This window comes from Schistosoma haematobium, chromosome 4 (genome assembly GCF_000699445.3).
Source record: "Schistosoma haematobium chromosome 4, whole genome shotgun sequence".
Lineage (NCBI taxonomy): Eukaryota > Metazoa > Platyhelminthes > Trematoda > Strigeidida > Schistosomatidae > Schistosoma > Schistosoma haematobium.
The window spans coordinates 10,976,581-10,996,489 of NC_067199.1; the positions used below are offsets into that span (position 1 = coordinate 10,976,581).

At 37.1% G+C, this 19,909-nt stretch overlaps 1 protein-coding gene across 2 annotated transcripts; it reads right to left on the minus strand.

Annotated features, from left to right (window-relative positions):
• Positions 1-937: 937 nt before the first annotated feature.
• On the minus strand, positions 938-14,008 carry RNASEH2A_1 (Ribonuclease H2 subunit A; the record flags this gene model as incomplete). 2 transcript variants are annotated; one of them, XM_051215637.1, is made up of 8 exons in its annotated part: positions 938-3,687; positions 3,743-5,418; positions 6,399-6,536; positions 9,395-9,482; positions 9,978-10,104; positions 10,209-10,280; positions 10,381-11,867; positions 13,835-14,008. In XM_051215637.1, 6 exons carry the CDS (start codon positions 10,418-10,420, stop codon positions 5,275-5,277), a joined length of 609 nt encoding a protein of 202 aa, XP_051066167.1. The 2 variants fall into 2 exon arrangements, with proteins under 2 accessions (XP_051066167.1, XP_035589239.2); XM_035730072.2 differs by lacking the exon at positions 13,835-14,008 and having other exon boundaries at positions 1,883-2,075; positions 3,564-3,687; positions 5,328-5,418; positions 10,381-10,606.
• Positions 14,009-19,909: the final 5,901 nt, after the last annotated feature.

Genomic DNA, 19,909 nt, shown 5'->3' on the forward strand with positions numbered 1-19,909 from the left:
TCTTTTCATGGAATAGCGATTTATTTTACGGTAAGACGTCCCTCCAGTATATGCGAAGATTTTCTTGTGCTAAACACATGAATATTCTACTTCAAACTATGCATTCATTGCGAAAATCCAAGTTACTACTCGACAGGTTATAATCATACAGGAATAATCAGGACTTCACGTTTTGTAAGACTCTGTAAAGCATACGTTTAGTAGACAAATACTGCCTTTTCGAAAATTATGTTTAGTATTAGAAAAGCATTGATATTAAACGTCTACTTTTATGAGGCCAATCATATAAATGTTAGACCACCTTTGTTTATGTATCATAATTACTACTGGATATTTATGTCACTCAGGATGTTACGAAATATTTTACAAGATTTTTTTGTTCTTTGTCAAGCATGAACTTTATTTAAATACTGATTACTGTTGTTTGGAGTCTACGTAATGTATGGGTGGCAGTGAAATCCAGAAAGTGCGTTTCGTCCTATTTGGATGAATGTACCTGCCTGCCAATGGTGATTTTAACAACCAAACTCGAAATCAATATTTTTCATTTCAAATGCCAATGTGGTATCCACTTGGTTCAGAAAACCACTAACTTTTTCAATATGTATGGATGAATAAATAAGGCTTGTAATTTCTTGTTGCTGATATCCAGAACCGCAAATGACCGGTCTCTGTTGTCATATGTGAGTCCTGAAATGCAGGCACATCCAGATGACAATTACTAAATAAGATAAAATATGTATTCTTGATTTAACTGCAAAACACCTAGAAAAAACTTGTGACTAGACTTTATCGAGGCAATGGCAGTAGAAACTGGTCAACTGTAGTACTGACTTCCAACAAAGAGATGTCACAAAACCTATTAATTTGATGACTTTGGTTACATAAAATGTTCTGATGACAACTGACTTAATCTGCACTTTATTACACGGCAATCACACCCTGCTCTGAATGCTAAGATGTGAATATTAATGATTCGTTATAAATAACTAATAAGCCTCAACATATCATGGTCACTTCATTAGTCTGTGAATTTTAATGAGTAGCTATTTCTTAACAATATTTCATCTGATAGCTCCACTTCATCTTCTGTAGCATGGTTGACTCTATTAAATGAATCTTCTGACGATCCTCATTTGTATTGAACTTTGCGTAAGCATGACAAATGAAATACCATCCTATCCATAAAATGATCACGTGGATATACTTATAAGCTGAAGAGACGGTTTGTTCAGACGGCCTGACCATAGCTATAGAAAGACAACAGTGCAATATTTCAGTTGTATTTTGTTCATGTTGAACAGGTCCACGTCAGCGTTTGTAAGAAATAGGACGAATAACATGAAGGTGTAGTAGTATCGATCTTACTAATAAACATTATTCACGTGTTAGATCATGTATCAATGTAAACATAATCCCCACGTTCTATTTAGTGAAATCCTTAACATTACAATAAATGATTCTTTTGAATGAAACAAAACCGATTGAGTCAGTTTGGCATAGTTTTTTTGACTAAATGTTCTACTAGGTACAATCTCCTTGAAGTGAAGTGAAGTCGAATTTGTGTTTGCCCATCTTATAAACACCTGCTCACCTTAGTTTGAGAAAAACTCACTATCACAGTAAAAAAATCTCCATCACAACAAAAAATATATGCTTGACGTTACATTTGGATTACAATTGCGGGGGAATTATGAGATTATCTGGTGAACAGTAAACATTCTCATGTCATATTTAAAATTTGATATTTTACCTCTTTTTTCAGATCAGTGACATAAATCGCACAGAAGAAATGTAACTGGTTATCAGAGATCGATTTTATTAGAGAAATATGATGAAACATCGATACAAAGAAAATTATACATAATATATCTCATAAAATTTATGTGATAGTCTGAACATGCACAAGACCAGTTCGTACAAAAAATGGTTGTCTCTGTAACGCATCAGGTGTGGACGATCTCGACTGAGCATTATTGAAATAATTAGATAATTTACAAGTACCTTTTGAATGTTCGCGTTTTCGTGCAAGTTTTTTAGCTTGAATTACTTCTTCGTGTGTTTCATCATCTTCCCTATTGGTATTTTTTAAAAAAAGGTCGGAAAATAAACATTTTAAATTTTTAAAAAATAACACAACGAGAAAATCAGGAAAATTTCATTTCTACAAAGCCTCTTACTTTAGAAATACGTTGAAACACTTAGACGAACAGTCATACTAATATTTTTGTCATAGAAATCTATTGAGGCTTTTCATTGACATGTATCCCGATTTCGCTAATTGGAACAAACACTATTCTCGTGTAGCCCGAAAGTCTCAGGTGGTGAATAGTTTAAAAAACAGGACAGAAGGTATGTTCAAGGACCCTTAGTTTTTAATGGTTGTTTTTCAAATACTTAATCTTCTCCTGGAATTTTATTGCGAACTATACACCCAAAAACAAGGACCAGTGACTGGAGATGTTGGGTAACACGCCTTGGAGTTAATGTTTCTTTGCTGAGTCCTGAGTTGCAATGTTTAGTAAATAATTTATACCTAGTTTTTTAAAATCATACTCACCAATATTTAGTCTTTCTCACTATGCCATGATAATTTCAAATCTTACTCTATTCACCTAGGTAGTTTTATCCCACCGTAACGATATCATATGGCAACTTGGGCTGGCGAACATTTTGATCATGATTGACAGAGAATTAAATCATCAAAAGAGTAGACTAACCTACGAGATGATTACATTTATTTTTGGTTTACAAAATTATCATCGTATAAAATGTAGTTGATTTACAATAACATTTTATTCTATGAAAGATAAATATGTACCAATTACAACACTAGTGTTTAAAGATGAAGAATTAAGATTGGATTTGAAACTGGGTGTTACACATTTTTAATATTCCATATATCTAACGGAAGTATATATAGTCAACACTTTAAAAAGAGATAAACTTTGGAAATCAGTCATTTTATACTTTTACATTATTTATCAGGTCTTGGAGTTAGCAGAGTGACATTATGTACAACGATTTTTGTTTCAAAATAACTTAAGCAAACAAATTTATGTATATAGCAATTAATGATGATGATATGATGAATGAAGAAACTCTCAGTTGAGGAAAAAATCAAAATAGCGTTAAAAATTGGTGCGAGGAATTAGGATTGAGTTAGAGTTGTAAGCTAGAGTTCGGTATTGAAGTTAAAGTTGTCATTACGAACTGACACCAACGATAATGTCAAAATGTTATTTAGCCACACGGATGAATGTATTTCGTGCACAGATACACAAGTAGCCACCTTAATTTGATTGGTTTGTCCATAAATAATGGTCCAGCCAGTGAATTAATTTTAAATTTGAAGCCAAAATATATTGAATATTACTGTCTCAAAATATTACAAGTGGACATATGTCTTAACTGGGGTTAACTTCGATGAAGTCAACTTCTAGTCAGCAATTTACCACAGATAATGTGATATTTACTGCTTTCTAGAGTGTTTAAAACCTCTGAAATTATTTTATTTGGAAGATGAAGGCACATACACTTAGATAGTATAGAGAGAAACTTACCACCTAACTGATACACCATGTTGGTCTAATAGAGAAGATGAAGTTGACCAACTAGATCGCACAAGAGACGGGAAACCAAAAACTGGATCCATACATGCACGTAAATAACTTTTGGTGACGGGATCTTCGTAAAAATTTTGAAAAAAGGTCACATGAATTTTAGAACAATAGCAACAAACCTATTAAATCAAAATACAAATACTTTGAACTAAGATTGTAGGTGGTACCAAAGAAGGCCTTTTTCGTTCCTCTTGTTCCGTATGTGTACGTCCCCATTTCCCAATAATGATATATCATGGCGAAGTACTTTTAGTAGTCGTCCCATAAAACAGTTTGGAAAAAGTTTAGACTCTTGGTTAGTAGATGAAATATGAACTTACCGTATTTTGCATAAAGGAAGGTGTTCATAAAGCTATTGGTTCCAGTAACTGTCAGTTACTATTAATGTAGGAAAAATGGAACCGGGAAATAAAGGATGGAGTTTTTAACCACGAAAGGAATGGAAGAGAGCATTTAACCGATAGATAGCCAAAGTTATTGCTTTTGGATTTAAAGTTGGAGGCTCATTGGATTGGATGCGTTTCTCCCCCTCTAAATGCAAGTTGTTGCTTCAGGACTGGCTTGCATCAATACCTGAACTAAGGATAGAGAGTGAAATAGTCGAACGCGTCGACAACTTCACTTATCTTGAAAGTCTGACCAGCCCTAATGGGTTGGTGTCTGACGAAATCTCTGCACTGATTCAGAAAGCTCGTTTGGTTTCTGCCAAATTACGTCACCTATGGCGAAGGCGAGGTATCCACTCTGGGATTTTCCCTGACAATGTCACCTAGCTGTTTTAATGGGGTGTGGCAGCTTGAAGCGATGTACATAAATACCAGGTTTCATGTTGCGTTTGACTAACGGACTGAGTATCACACCTTAATCTCCTAATTAGTTGAGGTATTATAATTAATTGATCGATCAATTTCCTATTTCTTGTGTGAACACTGTACATCCAGACCGACTTAAGTAATGGTTTTGACTAAAGAACTTTCATAAATTTCAACATTACAATCAAAGATAAATAGGTTTCACGGAATCCATTGAATGAAGTTGCAATAATAGGTGATCCATAAACAATTAGAAAACTTGTGAATATTGCCGACAAAAATAAGTTCACCTAGCTTCACATGGGATACTTAATTGCATTACTTTAAAACCAATAATCTTCTTTTAAAAGTTTATGGTAGTAAGGAAACTGAACTACTGCCGATTAATTGTTGACCCGAAATAATAAATAAGCTTAAAATTTAGAGAAAACACAACTGCATGTCAATATTGAGGTTACTTCTAAACCATGTCGAACAAGATCCGAGTTATCCAACAGTTCACTAGCCATGTTATGGCGGCTTAAGTGACTTAACAAAAAAGTCAGATAATCGAACATACAGTTTACTGACGCGACCAATGTTTAAATTTTAACTGAAAAGATTTAGAAATCAAGCAATCATAGTTCAGCTAAACCGAAAGCGATTATATAAAATGGACCTCAAGGTATAGTTCAATAAGTCGAAATATTAAATCTTGATAAGTTATTTCTTGTCAGTTAATGAACGAACAAGAAATGAAGATCATAAGACGATAACATACGTCCATTGCAACAAATATAACAATCAATTGAAACAATTATAATTGACTAAATGTATTCTTACTTGAAAGGGAGTAAAATTTAAATATAACAAATCCGATCTTTAATATATAACATAAAAGATGAAAACTTACCACCTGGATAGCCAGAACCAAGACCAGTGCCTTCGGGTACACTCCCACGTTCTTCTTTAGGCCACATTTGAAGAACTCGATCCCGAGTAACCTGAATTCATTGAAAAATTATCTAGACTGAGGAAAAGCGCCTTTATATTTCTGCGTTATAATTATTCACATAATGTCTAAATAACGAGTACCAATTTATTCTATACCAAATAAATAAGTAATTCGAGCAGTAGTAGATGAAAGTCAGATTTACAATATACAGAGGTACAGTCATATTTAAGCATAGGGCAACACTATAGAAACAGATGTTTATTACCATATACGTGTTCAACATGTTTGGTCACAAGATTTCGTCTCCGGTTATAAGTTCCTAGTATGTAACGAACTTGGGTGAGCAGATTTTCAATATCTGTAAGTGATGTTAAGATATGACATGAAGATTTTGAGGTCTCAAATTTTAATGGAAGGATTGATTGTTGTTCACTTGTTGATTCATTCAAGCATTAATAAAATTAAATGAGCATATAAATTATTGAATATTTGTAGTCTGGTACAGTGTCGGAGTGTAATATGTGTCAAATAATAGAACTTGCGAGTCAGATTTAAGTCAGAGTTGTATAGATAGGTGTGGTATTTGTACGAACTGATGATTCTTTTGTACTTGATCACCCGGCTAATTTCGAATTCCAAAGACAATACGTTCGTTTGTACTCCTCTAATTCTGTTTGGTTTAAATTCTTATTTACTTATTTATTTATTTGGACACATAAATATTGGTACAAGAGTGCGCCAAATATATATGCACCACACTTGGTTTAAATTACACTGTTCCGAGAATTCCCAGTTCGTACAATAATTCGAATACTTTTAATTATCATAATTGGGCAAAATAACTTGACTTTTAATTTAATTACAGAATGACACATTTATACGCAAACTACTAATATTACAAAGTTTTTATGTAATGGATAGGATCGAAAAATAATTCATAGGAAACCAAAGTTGAAATGAATCCGTTCATATACAAGCACACACAGAACAATTAAAATTTTGTTATTAAAAAAAAATCAATAGACTTACTTTTGCGAAGATACTAGCAGCACTCACGATTGGATAAATATCATCAGCTTTGCTTTCAACACGTATTTTTAATTGAGGAAAAAGATTTTGTAGTTTAGTTTGATAATGTTCAGCTTTGCCAACAGTATCAACGTAAACCTGATTGGTTGAAATACATATACACATGAACAACATAAAGCAATAGATTAATCGAGGAAAAACATGATTCTCTATCAGTAACTGTCTCTGCAAAGATTTGAAGTAACAGAAAATTTGAAAATCCCTTTAGGACGTTGCGAGAGCTTATCCTTATTTTCTAATAAAATAGTAAGGCCTACGCAGAAGAAAAGTATATTGATTAAACAAATACACAAAGTATATTATACTGAATACTGAAGAGATTATACAAGTTTAAATAAGAAAGATTAGTTCAGCGAAGAGTTCTCTTTTCAGCGGATTCATTTTCGAAGCTGTACAATCGCAAATATATATACTTATTTTTACAGGATGATAATAATACTGACAATAAACTTCTGTTAGACATGGTGACAGAGAGGTTAAATAAACAAAGATATTAAATTTTTTTAAAACAAGGAAAATTTAATAATCGTTTGATTGTTAGTGGCTTAGGTATTCATCAAAAGATAGGGAAATTATGAATGGGAAAGAATGGCTCAGCATGATAAGATAAAATGTTGAAATTGAGACTAAATGTAATCAGAATGATCGTGAAAACAAAATGATCCAGTTGGGGGTAGAGGATGGAAGGTGAAGCAGATGGCTGTAAAGGAAGAAGAGAAAAAAATATAAGACATTAAGACCATGGTAGAAGAATAGGTTGTACCAGTGTCTCATACACACAATCCTGATTTTTCAAGATGTATGGCTAATGTTTCCGCGATGCAAAGAAGATGCAGTCTAACTGTCTTTGAAAGACTCCTACTTACTTTGTAGATGACTTTGAACGCAGAGTCTGTCTTGATTAAGTGACCTGTGTTCACAAGGTGTTCGATTATTGAACTTCTTATTGAGCCGTTGCCTCCTCTTTCTAGCCACGCCGGACAATGTTCTTGAATTCTTTTGGATAAAGTACGCATCGAACGACCTATATATCTAGCTCCACATGGGCAGGTAAATTGGTAAATGCACATTGAGTTAGCAATCAAACGTTTAAAACCAGATCTATGTATACAAAAAGAGACAGTAATAAATCTTTCCTTACCCTGGTAACAATAACCCCCACTCTTTCTATTAATTTGCTCCTATTTATTTATTTATTACGTCATTATTCCAACTCTTTCTGAAATATAAATTACATCATATATAACTGATTGATTTCAATTCATATTTTCTTTATTACCATTAATCTATTTTCATGAGTTCTAATCATTCGCTGAGATTTTACAAATATATTCTTCTTTTTAATGTCTCAAATTAACTCGGCGCCCAAATATTGTGAAACTATTCGTTCAAATTTAGACGAAAGTTCTTATTTATTGTTCTAATCACTATTTCAATGTTCCAGAACTTCCCCTCTCTAACTTTATTTATTTATTCGAATCAAACATTTTATGAGCTCATTAACTCTATCTGAATCTTTGCTTGCTACATCATCATACACATGTATTGATCCTTAATCACACTCTTATGTATAAATATGTCAATATCTGTAATAATTTGAATTTTCAAATAATTTAGGTTGTAAGCAGCTGATGAGAACCTAACGAAATAAAATGAATTCATATTATTCTGCACCAATCTTTGTTCTTGCTCTATTTAAGATTATTAGTGAACAATGATCGACTGAAGAATACTATCCGCAATGTTGCTGCGAAGAATGTTCTTTTTAAGGAATCATAAATTCTCCTCCTCAGGATATATATGGCTCTGTCACCCTTGAAGTCGATGTTCATGTATAAAGTTTTCTTTTCCACTGAAATTATTTGTGTTTTCGGAGTTCTCGGCCTCATGTTCTTATCAATGAATATCAAAGGATAACCGTTTTTGATAAGTATCTCCCTCAAGAGGCCAATTCTTCATCTATAACTTCGGGACTACAGATTCGTCGTATTCTTGTGGCGAGTGTTATTATTAAGTTTCTTTTTCTACTGACTGGAACCTAGCTGTGGAAACTAGATAGTTGGCCATTCCACATGGGTTTCCTGTAGATAGATCTTCTTAGAGCACTATCTTGCTTTCTTGTCATTTCCACATCAAGAAAGTAAATATTTTGTTTGGTTTCAGCTTATCATTTGTGACAACAAATCTTACTTGAGTCATCTCCTAAAGACGTTTAATAATTGCTACCCAGTAATAAAATTCACACTAGAAGTTGAAAACAAACAAAACATTCACTTTCTTGATGTGAAAATGACGGGAAAGCAAGATGGTACTCTGAGAAGACCTATCTGCAGGAAACCCATGTGGAATAGCCAACTATCAAGTTTCCACAGCTGGGTTCCCATCTTTTTTCATTTGACTTCACTGTCACCATGTCTAACAGAAGTTTATTGTCAGTATTATTATCATCCTGTAAAAATAAGTATATATATATTTGTGATTGTACAGCTTCGAAAATGAATCCGCCGAAAAGAGAACTCTTCGCTGAACTAATCTTTCTTATTTAATGTCTTAATGGGTGTATCCCGTTTATTATACAAGTTCATTAGACTTTTAATACTTCACAAGTCAGCTATACAGAATGAAATGCAACTGAGTAAGCACGTTAAGTTGATTATTTCAAAAATAGGTAAAACTAAATTTAAGCTGTTGGAAAACTCTTTTAATGCTCACATTAGAGATGGAATAGGTCTGTTCTTTAAAAGAGTAAGTTAAAATTTGCAAAAGTTTTTTTTAACTCTGCTTTACCTTTCTGAGTTTTAACCACCAGATAGTGTGATGATCTAGTCTGGAAGAAAAACGGGCACGCAAATCACCAAAAGATGTGGTAATGAAAATAGAAATAGTAAAATAATAAATATATCGTTGATGATAGTTATAATGTGAATTACATTTACCTCAACCAAATTTACTCCACTGTTAAGAACTGATTGAATAAGTTGTATGGCCGAATCATGAGATATAGCATTTAAACTAGTTTTCGACCTGATAATAAAGAAAAACAATCTAAGTGATATAATTCAGTGCGACGTAAAACTATTTTGAAGATTTTATATGATACATTGACAGCAGTTAAAAAAAATATTGGCGAATGATTTTCGGCTTACTAGTTGCTGTATTACCATGGAAGATAGTTTATGAAGGCATACGGTAAGTATAAGTGTTCTTGTTTTTTTCATTTAGTCAACTTCCTATTGTTTTGTTGAAGTAATGTTACAACTTCAGTTGATGTATATTTACACAAAGTTTTATGTTGCTGATGGCCGAACACATGGGAGGTAATGAACTTTTGAAAGTGATCAGTTTACATTCACCAATTTCTTCCCAGATCTTATTACTAAAATATTGAAAGACACATTACCTAGTGTTGAATCACAGATTACAGATCGTCTTTTGTGGATCACAATCAAGACAACCGACCTTTCGAACATGATTCAGACAAAATGAAACCAAATACTGATAACCGGATAATACACTCACTTATCTAGCATTTTCTCGGTAATGTATACAGGACTAATCACATGGACGACAGCTGATATCCAATCACATTTATTCAACATCTCTTTAAGAAGTTTGTCACGTTGATTTTCATTTAATGTCTTTGAATCTGAATTTCAGTGAAACAGAAAGAAAAGGTGGAACAGAATCATTAAAAATTCATACATACGCATGATACTAATCGGTGTTGATACATTACATATGAATACTTACCAGCAAGTCCAATAGTTTTTAGTTCATTCAACCGACTTATTGGTGACAAGGCACATGCATAAACCATAGGGCCTATACATTAATAGAAAGAGAAAAAGAAAGTATTCGACTTTATTAAATATGATTACTTTTATAGTGAATGACTTAAGGATAAAATAATCCTCTTACTTACCAAGGACTGGACCTCTTCCAGCTTCATCGATCCCAAGCATACATTGGTTTGACTTAGTAGATGTTGTCAAAAGATCCAACAATTCAAATTTGTAGTTTTTCTTGCAGTTAAGTGCTGCTTCGGACAAGCTTGTTTCATATCTAGCCACAGCTTTTGGTAAACTGCCAGATGCAGAATCATTACTATTCAGCAAAGGTTCATCACTAAATTCAGTGTCCGATGTCTCCTAAAATACAGACAGATGACTGTTAGGAAAGCGAAAACAGAATTATAATGAAGATGCTAACACAGAAGCAACTGGCCTTAAAGGTTCCGAAAATATTGTTTCCGAATATAACTTGGTAACCGAACTCACGTTCCATAACTTATTTCATCCACGTTTTAAGGCTGGTGACACTACACAGTTTTGCTCCATTGAAAGTGGAACGAAAATTTGAACTCGAGATATAATAGTTGCAATTCTAATGTCTTTACTATCATGAGAGTCATCCAGTAATGAATGTATGTGATGGCTGTTAAATTACGAGTTTAAATGAGTGAATAATAAGAGTTTGAATTACTAATATAAAATTGTTACAAGGCATCAACTATTGTTCCTACATTAATTATGGCGAAGAATAAGCCCACATTTTGCCACTGAGACGTTTGCATTCTGGCAGACTCGCCAAATATGTAACGGGTATATTATAACACGGTACAATACTAAATGTTAAAGTGAGAAGAGGGACTATCAAACACACAAGATTGTATGTGGAATTAATGGAAATTATACAAGTGACAATGCATACGAATGTTCACAGTATCTGATTTCTCTACACAGATAGTGGGAGTCCATTAGCATTTAAAATAAACTCTCAAGCTTAATTTCTCATTCTCCAATTTCCCGGATATGGGGGAAATTATTACCACTTAAGTGATAAATTTTAAGGCTTCAATAGACAAAAAGTGCGACTGAAAGCCCCGAAATTCCCCTAGTCTAAATCTTCTCCCAAAGTATTCACATTATTTTGGTGAAACTTCCAAAACTTTCGGGGAAATTATGAAATTCTGGAGTGACAGAAGACTGACCAGCCTACCATTTTAATTAAGAACCATCACGATCGTGATGGTTCTTAACGTCCGAACACTAAGGAAAGAAATGGGAATATACGATTCGAATACATAGCTATTTTATCGACATAGCCTCTCATTCTAAAAAGTAGCAGTGATTGTAACACGTGTAGTCAGCAGTCACTGGAAGACGGGAAGACCTAAAGCCACAACACACACAATGTTAACTGAACACTTTACACCACAGAGAGAACGAGGAAGGGAGGCCAATAGACGTTTATTTTAAAAATTAAAATTTCGCGGGGTATGTCCCGAAAGAGAGCTAGTTTACAAAACGGTCTTATGAGTCATCCTGTAAGTTTAGTGCGTGCAGGGCTTGCTCTTCTTCTTCTAAAGCGTTTATTCTTGCTTGCCCTGCAATAGAAAGAAAACAAAATCTATTAACAACATCATACATGATGATTTTAATCCCGTTACATCGCCCCCTCTCCTAATGAGGCACTGTCCTCAGTGCCTGATCTTGGGCACGGGTATGCTGTCCCCCCTTCAGATGGTACTTCGTAAAATCTAGTGGCCGGCGGTGGATCAGCGAGTTGAGCATCGAAGGGAAATGTCGTCCGATCGGGTTTTATCTGGTTGTAGTGCACCGTTATCACATCGTCTTTAGGCCGTTGTATGTTACGCAATACAAACGTGGTGGGCGATCGGATGAGGACAATTTCAAAGGGGCCTTGCCAGGGTTGATGGAATTTACTGCAACCCCCTAGCGACGTCATTGGGCGGCGTAACCAGACGCGATCTCCAACTGTATACCTAGGTCCTTGTGCTTGACGATCATATATATCTTTTTGGTGTCCACTAGCCTTGCATAAGTTAATGTTGACCAGACGGTAGGCATCAGCTAGTCGGTTGCGAAGAGTACGTATGTACGGAACATGCTCTTGTTCTTCGTAGGGCAGCAGGGGTGACTGTATCTCTACTGGTAGGCGTAGTTCGTGTCCAAACAGCAGAATAGCAGGCGAGAATCCCGTTGACCCATGTACCGACGTACGATATGCTAAAAGGCATTGGGGAAGCACCTCATCCCATAACTCAGGTGACGATCTGCTGACAAACGACTGCAAGATGGCTTTAATAGTTCTGTTTGTTCTTTCCACAAGACCGTTACCTTCTGGGTGATAGGCAGTGGTGTGTGTCTTCTTGATTCCTAATAGCCGGCATATCTCAGTGATGAGGTGGCTTTCAAAGGATGGACCTTGGTCGGAGTGGAGTGAGACAGGGGCACCATAACGGGAGACCCAATGATCGATGAAAGCTCGAGCAACAGTAAGGGCGTCTTGCTGTGGAAGGGGTACAGCTTCGCACCATTTGGTGAAATAATCCACCATAACCAGTATGTAGCGGTTCCCGTTTTTTGTTGTAGTCAGTGGTCCCATGATGTCTATACCAACTCGCTGGTGTGGTCCTGTCGTCACCATCGGCGTCAATGGTGCACGGGATGTCTGCTGAGGCGATTTAAAACGGCAGCACGTGTTACAATTCTTGCAAAACTGAGCTACATCTTCGTGTATGGATGGCCACCAAAAGCGTTGACGGACAGCGTGTTCAGTTCTCCGTTCTCCCGCATGACCAAGTTCGCGGTGTACCTGTTCCACAATACTCTCAACTTTCACTCGCGGTACTATCAGTAGGGGTTGTTTTGATTCATTCATTAAGAATAATGTGTCACCATATAGTTTGAGGTTGCCCCATTTGGTGCATATACGACGAGTTGTTATAGATTGATCTTTAAGCTCCCTCATGGATGGCTTACTATTTCCATGTAGCTGTCTTTGATAAACAATCTGTAAGTCTGGATCTGTTGCTTGTAGAGAGGGCCAGTCTGTCTCTGGAGCTGTACTAAGAATTGCGTTAATAATATCTGTGGTCTGGGGTATTCGGGAGAGGGCATCCGCGTTTGCATGTCGATTTCCCGGTCGATACTCGCATGTGAAATCGAACTCTTGTAGTCGTTCCTGCCAGCGTGCCACTTGCCCTTCTGGTCCACGATGTGGGCGTGGGTTCGAATCCCACCTCCGACACCAGTTGTAACACGTGTAGTCAGCAGTCACTGGAAGACGGGAAGACCTAAAGCCACAACACACACAATGTTAACTGAACACTTTACACCACAGAGAGAACGAGGAAGGGAGGCCAATAGACGTTTATTTTAAAAATTAAAATTTCGCGGGGTATGTCCCGAAAGAGAGCTAGTTTACAAAACGGTCTTATGAGTCATCCTGTAAGTTTAGTGCGTGCAGGGCTTGCTCTTCTTCTTCTAAAGCGTTTATTCTTGCTTGCCCTGCAATAGAAAGAAAACAAAATCTATTAACAACATCATACATGATGATTTTAATCCCGTTACAGTGATCTTATTTCAATCACCGCGCACAAACTTAGTACGAATGAACGTTTCATATAGGACTGGTCGTCTGAAATTATAATCTTGGAAAGTCTAGGGACTAAATCGAATTTTTAATATCTGTAAATCCATGAGACGAACACTGATGTGAAAACACGGAAGAAAACTGAGTAAAATCTAAACACCATCGCGCAATCTTTCACAAGACCTTTAACGGCTTAAAGATCAGTCTTCAGTAATAAGGATAGGAGGTCTGTCGACCTATATTAATCCTTGCAGTTTGCAGAACTGTGGAGGTCCAACCTCGTTTTGAATATACCAACAGAAGGTGTTGATATTATGTGTTCCGGTAGGGAATTCTATCAATTCGCTACTCTGTGAGAGAAACGAAACTCCAGACGTAAATGATTTGATCTAAGTTTTTGAACTTTTTTCTAATGTCCTCTCAAATGATCAGTCCTAGACGGAAGTAAAAGATAAGACATGTTAATACCAAGGTCATCGTTCAGTATACGGTAAGCCAATATTAGATCACCCCGTATTCTACAGTAAGATAACGAAATAAGTTAAGGTGTTTCAGTCTGTCTTCATAAGATAGGCCAAACAGACCTTGTACCATCTTAGTACCTCGTCGTTAGACTCTTTCCAGCATATCTGCTTCATACTTGGAACAGGGAGTCTCTGCTTGAATCCAATATTCTAAATGTGGTCGCACATAAATCGGGTTTAATAGTCTAAACATTTCATCATCTAAATACTGGAAAGACCTACGAATATACCATAGTACCCTATAGCCTTTTGCAGCGGCAGCCTTACAGTGACTAGTGGTTTCGAGATCACCGCTTAGTATGACTCCTAAATCTTTATAGTTTCTTACTTTGGGTAGCACAAATCCACATATTGTGTAGTGATACGATTCATAATAGTTATTTAATTGCATCACCACACTCTTATTAGGATTTAATTCTAGTGACCACCTGTCCAACCATGCCACCAATGAGCTAAGATCATCCTGTAATACTATACTATCTAGAGGGCATTCTGTATTTAAAGCGCATAGGGTTGATTGCGTGCGTGTAGGCTAGCATGATTTTCAGGGATTCATACATTCATATGTTCTGTTGATGTTTGACAATCAACAGTGTGATTGCTAACAACATTTATTTTTGTCTTTTTTAGTGTGAGCATTAGCTCGGATGCTTCTGTGTAAAACTTTCCGAAAACAACAAGTTCAGTAGTTCTATTGATGAGTCTTTTATAGCCACATAAAAAGATATGGATAAAAATGACCATACACGTCTTATGAGATTGATAATCTGTGTAAATCATCGTTCTATTTGAGGCCAAGTACAGAATGTCTGATAGTCGGGGAGTTTGGAACGATAGCCGTCTTCCATTTATACTAATAGTACCTTCTTCACTGAGTTTAGAAACTTTTTTCTTCAATATTCAATTGGTTATACCGACTCAACTCCATATGTCGTACTTCTTTTTCGAGGAATACACTCGTTGACTGAGCTGTTGCTTCTAATCGTATCACATTCAACAGACGATTCGTGAACTGGTCGGATGTGATATAACTCTGTTTTACGAGAGCCTATGATAGGGTCAGTCACAAATATCAATTACCGCGAGCCCTCAAATGTCCTGTAACGGCCGAGAATAAGGAGACTCTCTTTCCCTCTTGAGACTCTCACGTAGTCACTCAATAAAGACATTTCAAGGAAGGTCCTACTGACTGCCTTCTCTCAACGATAGTGTTGTTTACGAGATTGAGAAAACGAAAAGAGAATGTCCGACGCTTTAACCGGGTTGGTGAACATAGACGATTCACGTAGAGTATTTGGAAAGCATGGATTCCAAACCGGTAATTCACATGAATCTGATGATCCTGATCGAAAAAATAACTACGAACCTATTATTAATCTTCGGCTACCATCGGACTTAATCTCCTAACGTTGGTCCAATGCCTTGTGGATTAGATCTCTAGGTCGAACGCACCCACTCAAAATCCAAGCGATGAGAACTGTTAGAAAAACTACCCAAGCTTTAATTCCCATTCACCCAAATCGTACTCAGAACTTTTTGTTAATAATCGCTTTCCTTTTACGTTGAGTCATTTGTTTATTATTTTATTCCTATTTCATAGATTTCGTCATTCTTCAACTCCTTGAGCAGCTCGCCTATGGTGTAAACCCTGACAGGTTACAGTCCGGATGCGATGAATGATGATGTACCTGCGCATGCAGAAATATATATTATTATTATTATTTGTACAACCAGTTATGTGTTGTTCTATGAAGACTGCATTCGACGGATATTGTGGTACTAGCCGGAGACTTGAATGCTAAGGTCGGTCGTCTGGGCACAGAGTAAAGTGGTTTAGGTAGGTGGCTGATGGGGAATTGTTGGTCACTAGTCAAATAACGGCGGTGACCGTCAACTGGCGCTTTGCGCAGACAACGACCTGCTTCTGTCTGGCAATAACTATCGTCACAGTCATCATCGATGTGCTACCTGATGTCCTCACCTTGTATCTCAACCCTGGTTTCAGAATGATGACATCGCGATCAGCTACCGCTGGCTTGATTGTGTACAAGACTGTCGCTTCTTTTGGAGTACCTATTTGGACTCTGATTATATCCTTGTTTGCACCTATTTCACCTTACTTTTTAGTGGCCAACGAATTCATCGTCCCAAATGGATCGATGTCACTAAACAGATTGCAGTTTCTGTTGCAACTAAATATCAAAGTGAGCTAGATTCAAGTTCGACTAGCTACCATTCCACTGAAAAGTATAGATGAGAATTGTTTGCGATTGCATGACGCTATGAAAATGACGAATAAAGTCGCTTGTGGCTACGCGAAACGTTCCGCTATTAAGCACTGGGTTTCTACAGGTTACTTTCAACTCATTGAGGCACGAAGTTCGCTACGTAATGAAATTTTGCAAAGCTTGCGTAAGGACCTGATAGTCGGAGCGTGTTTACTAGTTGAAAGTAGCAACCACATCTGGTAACTGTCGGAAGCTCTTACAGCTCATCCGCATCACCGTCAGCAGGATGTCTGGTGTGAGTGAAATAATTTGTGAAGCTGAACGGATGTCAGTCAGTAACATCTACCGACGCCTTGGACAATGGTCAGAGTTTTGTGAGAAACAGTTTAACTGGTCTGATGTCCCAGCCACGTCGGAAGGACTGCCCTACACTCCATGATCTGTGATAGCTGATCCACCTTACGAGGCGGAAGTCGACAAGGAACTTCAACTCTTGAAGCTCCACAGGTCACCAGGCTCAAGCGACTTACTTTCGGCCCTTTTTAAAAATGTTGGTAACTTTCTGGTTAAGAAACTGACTGAGTTGTTCACAAAGATCTTGCAATTAGAGAGTATCTCAACTACGTGGAGTGACTTGATAGTTACCCATATCTTCAAAAAAGGGTTCACGTCGTTTCTACAACAACTGTCGGGAGACACGTCCACTTGAGATTGCATCCAAACTATTGGCGTCCGTCATACATTGTAGGTCGTTAAAAACTCGAGAAAGATTGACTCGCGAGGCTGCTTTTCATTGTGGTCGAACATATTTTGATCTTATATTCACCCTCCGCAAAATGTCAGAACATCGTGATTACTGTTCTGTGAGATTATCCGTCCGAAAAGTTTATTAATATCTTAGAAGTTATACACACAAACACCTTAGGTAGAGTGAGGGCATACAACCACCTCTCTCCACTGTTCCATTCGATTAGTGGGATTAGGCAGGTTTGCCCAATCTCACCATTCCTCTTCAACTTTGCTATTCTGGAAACAGCTTTGATGGATGTAAATGATGGCAGTGTGCGTCTGCTGCGGATGATATTGTCTTACTGTGCGATAATGCCCAAGGCATGCAATCCGCACTTAATCAGTTGGCAATCAGTGTCCGTAGGTATGGTATGTGCTTTGCACCTTCCAAGTGCAAAGTACTTCTACAAGACTGGCAGGATTCCAATCCTGTACTCACCCTGGATGGTGAGCAGATAGACGTAGTCGAGAAGTTCGTGTATCTGGGTAGCTGCATGCGTGCTGGTGATGGTGTGAGTGATGAGATCAATGCACGTATAGTGAAAGCCAGAGCGGCTTATGCCAATCTGGGCCACCTTTGGCGCCTTCGTGATGTTAGTCTGGCTGTAAAAGGTCTGATCTACAACGCGTCGGTGAGAGCAGTTTCGCTCTATGCTTGTGAAACCTGGTCTCTCCGAGTTGAGGATGTTAGACGACTTTCTGTTTGATCATCGTTGTCTCTGAAGGATTGCTGACATCCAGTGGCAACATCATGTCAGTAATGCAGAGGTTCGGCATCGTGTGTTCGGGCGCAGAGATGATAATGTAATTGTTGTCACCATCTTGAAACACCGACTTCGGTGGCTTGAACATGTTCTATGAATGTCGTCCCAGACAATTCCACGTCGTGCATTATTTGCCGACTCTGGGACTTGTTGGAAGAAGCGGAGAGGTGGTCAGTCTATGACGTGGTGTTGGGGAAAGAAATTTGCAAAGGGTTGGCTTCTGTTGGTCCTTCACGACCCATTGGTTGGAGTCTTAGAGATGGTACAACAGTGACTGTAGACGTTATAAAATATGGCTCAGGATAAATGTTTGTGACGATCCTGCAGTAATATTTTTTCGCCTTATTTGAAATATTACTTTCTGATTGCACTTTTGCCAAGTGACCTGACTCTCCAATCATTATAACCACTATTATAATCATTTCGCTCTGATACACTAGTTTTTGTCCATTGTCGTTCTTCTTTTTATTATCCACACTCCATATTCTGTATTTGATCACAACCTAAATATTATTGACTGGTGCATATGATTTGATATCCCTTTGTTTCATTGCATATGTGTTTAAATAAAGAATTAATTATGATCAGTCTATGTTGTATCCGTTTTTGTGCTAGGATTTATTACCGTCTTGACTTACACACGTGACTTTCCCCAGCAAGTATTTTCTGAATCAAAACTTTGCTGACAATGTTGATGTTTGAGGGTTTCCAAACAAAGTGAAAGTTTGTTAGGTCAAGACGATCTGATACAACTACAATGTTGGGCGAACAACAGACTTACGTTCAATACTAGAACACGTAGTCTATTTTAGATATGTTTCAGACTTCGCAAACAATTTAGATGGTTTCCTCATCCAATGGTGTTCAGAAGGGAAAAAGATTTAGGAGTCATAGCTCGTTATGATCTAAAGTATTACTCTGTAACAAAAAGGTTTTTCAAGTAAACCATGCTCTGAAGACATTGAATAAGCGTTCTGCAGTTTTGGCATAAGAAGCTCTCATTTAATCGTTAGCGCTTTTATCCGACCACATTGAGAGGATGGAAATATAGCGTTTCCTCCCTCCCTCCAGAAGGATAGGAACACATTGGAACGTATATAAAGTGGAGCTACAACGTCTTCATGAAGAATCGAATATAAAATTAGCGGAGGGTTCCTGAAATCACTGGATTACAACGCAGTAGAGTGTAAGAGTCTCACAACCGACGAAATGACTTGTAGCATGCTAACACATCCCACGAGATACCTACTTAATCTCAATCTCAATACAAAACTTAGGTACAACACTCAGAAATTAAAGGTGCGACACAATAAACTGAACCGTGATCACACTTTCTACTCTTTACGAGCGTTCAACTTCCGGAATCCGCTGTCGGCTGCGGTAGTGCAACTAACTCCTTAGGAGTCCTTCAACAGGGAGCTTGATGTATTCTCAAGGACTTATGACAGTGTTTCATTATAATTTGTTAATAATCTAGCGGCACCAGCCCCTCGCTGCTCCCAGGTGCTGTACACATTTGGAGGTAGCCTCTTCTATCCCGCCCACAATCTTTTGAAATATTTGAACTGTTGTGTGTCAGTGCACAGAAAATTACCAGGATATATCAAATCAAATTAACTAAATGTAAACCTATGGAAAACTAAGACATTATGTTAATTGTAGACATCTTTAAGATCAACTGTGTCTTGAAAATAGGCAACTTAATTCTATGGTGTAAAAGGTCATTTTGTTCTGTCGTTTGAAAGTGT